The following is a 5,390-nucleotide window of genomic DNA, read 5'->3' on the forward strand; positions in this document are numbered from 1 at the left end:
CCACAAAAACACTGTGAACGCCGGCCCTGAAAGCCTTCGACTTCACATTCTGTAAAACAGCGACCAAGGAAAGCCGGGGACAGCTTCGCCTCAAGCGCTGAGAGCTGAAAACGGAGGGGGACGGCTTGAGGGCTGCTTGGGACTGCAACTCCCATCAGCCCTGGGCCAGCCTGAGGGGATTATGGGAAGGTGGCCGTCCGGTAAGCGCTTGGGAAGCCTCTCTTGGCGCCAAATCACCTCAGGAGGGGAGAAAGGGAGGGAGGCGGCTGGCTTAGAGGGAAGCGGGGTTGCAGTCCCAGCTGCTGTATTAAAAACCCGCTGAGGGCGAGGGAAGGGGGCGAGTGTGAGCGAGGACGCTCTCTCAGCCCCTGAGGAGGGCCAAGGGAAACCCCCTCTGAGGCCGAACGCGGAGGAGGAGGCGGAGGAGGACTGAGGAGGCAGGCGCCCAAAAGGGAGCGCGAGGCCCCGCCCCCTGAGGCCCCGCCCCTTGGGGGCTGGGAGGGAGCGGCGACGGCGAGGGTCCCGGGGAGAAGTAGTGGCCGAAAGAGCAGGAGGAAGGACGCGGAGGGAAGGCAGCGGCGGGCAAGGAAGCCAGCCAGCAGCGAGCGAGTAGCGGCGGCGGCGGCGGCGGAGGCCCCGCCAATGGGGAGGTGAGTGAGGGGGGCGCCATGGCCGCCCTGTAGCCCTCCGGCCATGGCCTCCTTCTCGCTCCCTTGCGGGCCCTCCAGCCGCCCTTGAGGGCGTCCCTTTGGGCGCCATGGCCCTCCTGCTACTGCTCCTCCTGCTCCCTTCCTCTTGCCTTGGCATCAGCTCCCTGGACCTAGAGCGGCCGGGCGAGGGCCTGGGTCGGTGCCAAGCCATCGCCATCCCCATGTGCCAGGACATCGGCTACAACCTGACCCGCATGCCCAACCTGATGGGCCACGAGGACCAGCGCGAGGCGGCCATCCAGCTCCACGAATTTGCCCCGCTGGTGGAGTATGGCTGCCATGGGCACCTCCGCTTCTTCCTCTGCTCCCTCTACGCGCCCATGTGCACCGAGCAGGTCTCGGCCCCCATCCCGGCCTGCCGGGTCATGTGCGAGCAGGCCCGCCTCAAGTGCTCGCCCATCATGGAGCAGTTCACCTTCCGCTGGCCTGACTCTCTCGACTGCGCCAAGCTGCCCAACAAGAACGACCCCAACTACCTCTGCATGGAGGCCCCCAACAATGGCTCCGAGGAGCCCCCCCGGGGAGGATCGGGCCTCTTGCCCCCCATCTTCCGGCCGCATCGGCCCCAGGACTCCCACCATCATCAGCAGCCAAAAGACGGCGCCTGCGAAAACCCCGCCAAGTTCCACCACGTGGAGAAGAGCGCCTCCTGCGCCCCGCTCTGCAGCCCCGGGGTGGATGTCTACTGGAGCCGGGAGGACAAGCGCTTCGCCGTCGTCTGGATCGCTGTCTGGTCCGTCCTCTGCTTCTTCTCCAGCGCCTTCACTGTCCTCACCTTCCTGATCGACCCGCCCCGCTTCAAGTACCCCGAGCGGCCCATCATCTTCTTGTCCATGTGCTACTGCGTCTACTCGGTGGGCTACATCATCCGCCTCTTCTCTGGGGCCGAGACCATCGCCTGCGACCGGGACAGCGGCCAACTCTACGTCATCCAAGAAGGCTTGGAGAGCACCGGCTGCACCCTGGTCTTCCTCGTCCTCTACTATTTCGGCATGGCCAGCTCTTTGTGGTGGGTGATCTTGACCTTAACCTGGTTCCTCGCCGCCGGGAAGAAATGGGGCCACGAGGCCATCGAAGCCAACAGCAGCTACTTCCACTTGGCCGCCTGGGCCATCCCAGCCGTGAAGACCATCATGATCTTGGTGATGCGGCGTGTGGCCGGGGATGAGCTCACAGGCTTGTGCTATGTGGGAAGCATGGACGTCAACGCGCTGACCGGGTTTGTGCTGGTCCCCTTGGCTTGCTATCTTGTCATCGGGACCTCATTCATCCTTTCAGGCTTTGTGGCCCTCTTCCACATCCGGCGAGTAATGAAGACAGGCGGAGAAAACACTGACAAGCTGGAGAAGCTCATGGTCCGGATCGGGGTCTTTTCAGTCTTGTACACTGTGCCTGCAACTTGCGTGATCGCTTGCTACTTTTACGAGCGGCTCAATATGGATTACTGGAAGGTCTTGGCGATGCAGCAGAAGTGTAAGGTGAACGGGAATCAGACCAAACACTTGGACTGCACCATGAGCGAATCCATCCCGGCTGTGGAGATTTTCATGGTCAAGGTCTTCATGCTGTTGGTTGTGGGGATTACCAGCGGCATGTGGATCTGGACCTCCAAGACCCTCCAGTCCTGGCAAAGTGTGTGCAGCCGGAGACTTAAGAAAAGGACTCGGAGGAAACCTGCCAGCGTGATTGCAAGTAGCGGACTTTACAAAAAGCCCCAGCATCTGCCAAAAGTCTACCAGGCAAAATACGAGTCGGCTTTGCAACCCCCTACCTGTGTGTGAACAAAGCGTATACAAAGTACATTAATAATAATGACGATGATGCTTTTTTTTAAACAAAAACAAAACTACAAGTGTCTAACCCGTGTGAGGAGACTCAGAAGTGCTCACAGTAGCACTCAGAACTAAGGAAAAGCTTGTTATTTAATGAAATTGTGTTTTGTGTTTGTTTTTTTAATGTTCTTTTTATCAAATAGGTAAAAGAGCAAATCTAAGCTGAGAAGCACTAAACTGTTAGAATGCACTGTTTGGAAAGTTTTTAGTGCATGGAACACTGACAACAACTGCTTTCTCCTTGCCTTTCATCCAGCTTTGGCTACTAACTTGTTTTAAACCATTTGATTTTCCCCCAGCCCTCCGGGGTTAAGAGCAGTATGTAATTATTTGTATAGATACTAAAGATTGGTTTTCCTTTAGATTTCTAACCAGGTTGAGATAGACTTTATAGAGTGATGATTTTTTTAAAAATAGAACTTGAAAGAGAATTGTGTCCTTTTAGGCAACTAGCCCTTTGAGAGTGAGAGAACCTTGAGTTCAATCGATGCATCCGCTTTGAAAGCAACTTTTGTTCTAACTTAAAGAAATCATTTTGAGAAACACTTCTCGTTCTGTCTAGTATCTCTGAAAATAGCTTCAGTCCAAAAGGTTTGCCCATGCTCCGTTGCTTAAAAGTCCACTCCAAGACTCCAGATTGGGGTGAAAAGAAATAATGTGCAATATGCCCCCCCTCCACACACACACACACACACACACACACCATCCTTGCAAAGACATAAAACAAGAAACAAGTATTTTGCTATACATAAAGGCAACAAAGGGAATCACTTAACAAAAGAACTAAGGGGTCTGGTCCTTGGAAACCTTTTAGCATTACATTTTGTGGCTTTTTAATGGAAATCAGACAAGTTTGGACTGATTTGTAGAAAAAGAAGAAGGGGGAGGGGATGGACTGAAAAGGATCCAAAGAGGCTTATTGACTCTTTCTATTGTTGAACAAATTCTGGGGATGAATAGATCAAGAAGCACTCGATTTTATTTTTATTTTCTGTGAAGGGAAACTGTCTCAACCAATGCTCTTTGCTGCAAAGGAAAGACACAAGTCTGTGTGCATGAGAGGATGTGTGGGAGTGTGTTCAGCCTTGTGCGCGCGCGTGTGTATGAAAATTATATATATATTTGTAATATACAATTATTTTTCATGTCCTGCTATTTTATTAAATAATAATAATTAATAATAATAAAATGGCCTTTAGTTTGATAACGTAAGAGTGTCATTAGTATTCCATGGTGACAGGGTTTGAGGCTAATAAAACTCTTTTGCAAATGTTGTTTGATGGTAAGAGATGCTTAGATGCAATCACATGAACGTATCTTTTTTAAGATGAAGGCCAAACAATTCTTTTTTTTCCTCCTGGAAGACATCATGGCATCCTTCTCCCTTGTTCCACCTCCTCCACAATCCCATGATAACATCTTTTAAAAAGCAAGATTGGGTGAAGAGACTAAAATCTACTGAGGCTGCTAGTGGCCAAGGATTGGATTAGGCAGTATTTTAAAGACAGCATAACGGTTAAAGCAGTGGCTTCCACACTGCTTCAGATCAAGAAGTGGAAGTTCCCCAGTGATAAGAAAAGTAAGTCAGTCAAGCTTGTCCTTCTCTTGACCATATTACTTTGCAGTACCAAGTCCGATACGAAATGTGGATATATTTCAGGCCATTGTTCTTCAGGGTTGAGGCCCAGTGGTCAGAAATTGCAAGGCTTCTGAAGAAGAGCTTGCAATTAAACATTAGGGGGATAATGTGTGCTGTTGGTAAAATGTGTTCAGCAGTGGAACGGACTGCCTTGGGAGATAGTAATCGGTCCTTCACTGCAGGTAGTTAAGCAAAGGCTGGATGGTCATCTTTTAGGAATGCTGTGGTTGCAGAACGTCTTGATTTAGCAAGGAGTTGGACTAGATGACCTTTAAGACCCCTTTCAGACTGATGCTACCTGGTGGCTTGGGAGTTACAGTCTGGTCAAAGACAAGTCAAGCCAGTGCCACAGCCAATGTACATACAGTGGTACCTCGGGATACGAAATACCCAGGTTACGAAATTTCCGGGATACGAAAAAATCCCATTGGAAATAATTGTTCCGGGGTACGAATGTTTTTTCGGGTTACGAAAAAATTTTTGGTGCTTTTCGGCGCTATTTTACACGGAATTGCGGCTTTTCCCCATTAGCGCCTATGGCATTTCGGCTTACGAAGGCTTTTCGGGTTACGAAAGCGGCCGCGGAACGAATTAATTTCGTAACCCGAGGGAGCAGTGTATATACAACTCCACACCTAAAACATGACTCTCAAATGTTGTAGAACATGCATTTTGGGTTCACCTGAAGGTGACAACAATGAGGTCCAACAAGCCTGGCTAGAAATCCAGTTCAAAATAGTGGGAGTACATCTTAAAATGTCTCCCAGAATTCTTTGCAATACTGATTTCCTTAGCATGTTTATAGGTGTTTCTGAGCAGATTTTTTGTGAAGCCACATGATAAGCTACTTCAGTGAGTGCTTCCAGATGACTTAAACCAATGGTTTTCAAACTTTGGCCCTCCCGATTACTATAGACAACTCCCAGAAACCCAGCCAGCCTGATCAGTAGTCACTGACTGAAGATCAAACCATTTAGAGAAAACCCACTAAATGAAAAACTCATAAGGGGAGTTCTCACACTGTGGGATGTCTTTTGGTGTCATGTCTGAGAGAGGTCTCTCACCCTTACAGTGAACATATGTTTTGGTTTACAGAGGCAAATAGTCCTGGGCCACATAGCCAATGATGGGGGATTATGGCAGCTGCATTTCAAAAACCTCTGGAGTGCCACAGATGCCCACCCCTGTGCTGTTTGAAGGACTGTCAAA

General features: G+C 50.4%; 1 protein-coding gene across 1 annotated transcript; it reads left to right on the forward strand.

Moving 5' to 3' along the window:
* Positions 1-478: 478 nt before the first annotated feature.
* FZD10 (frizzled class receptor 10) lies at positions 479-2,666 on the forward strand. Its single transcript, XM_042442106.1, has one exon. The coding sequence runs from the start codon at positions 758-760 to the stop codon at positions 2,489-2,491; it is 1,734 nt and encodes a 577-aa protein (XP_042298040.1). The 5' UTR covers positions 479-757; the 3' UTR covers positions 2,492-2,666.
* Positions 2,667-5,390: the final 2,724 nt, after the last annotated feature.

This window comes from Sceloporus undulatus, chromosome 10 (genome assembly GCF_019175285.1).
Source record: "Sceloporus undulatus isolate JIND9_A2432 ecotype Alabama chromosome 10, SceUnd_v1.1, whole genome shotgun sequence".
NCBI classification, from domain to species: domain Eukaryota; kingdom Metazoa; phylum Chordata; class Lepidosauria; order Squamata; family Phrynosomatidae; genus Sceloporus; species Sceloporus undulatus.

Bases quoted from the DNA above. Each gene is read 5' to 3' on its own strand.
- FZD10 (XM_042442106.1), top strand. From the start codon at position 758: ATGGCCCTCCTGCTACTGCTCCTCCTGCTCCCTTCCTCTTGCCTTGGC.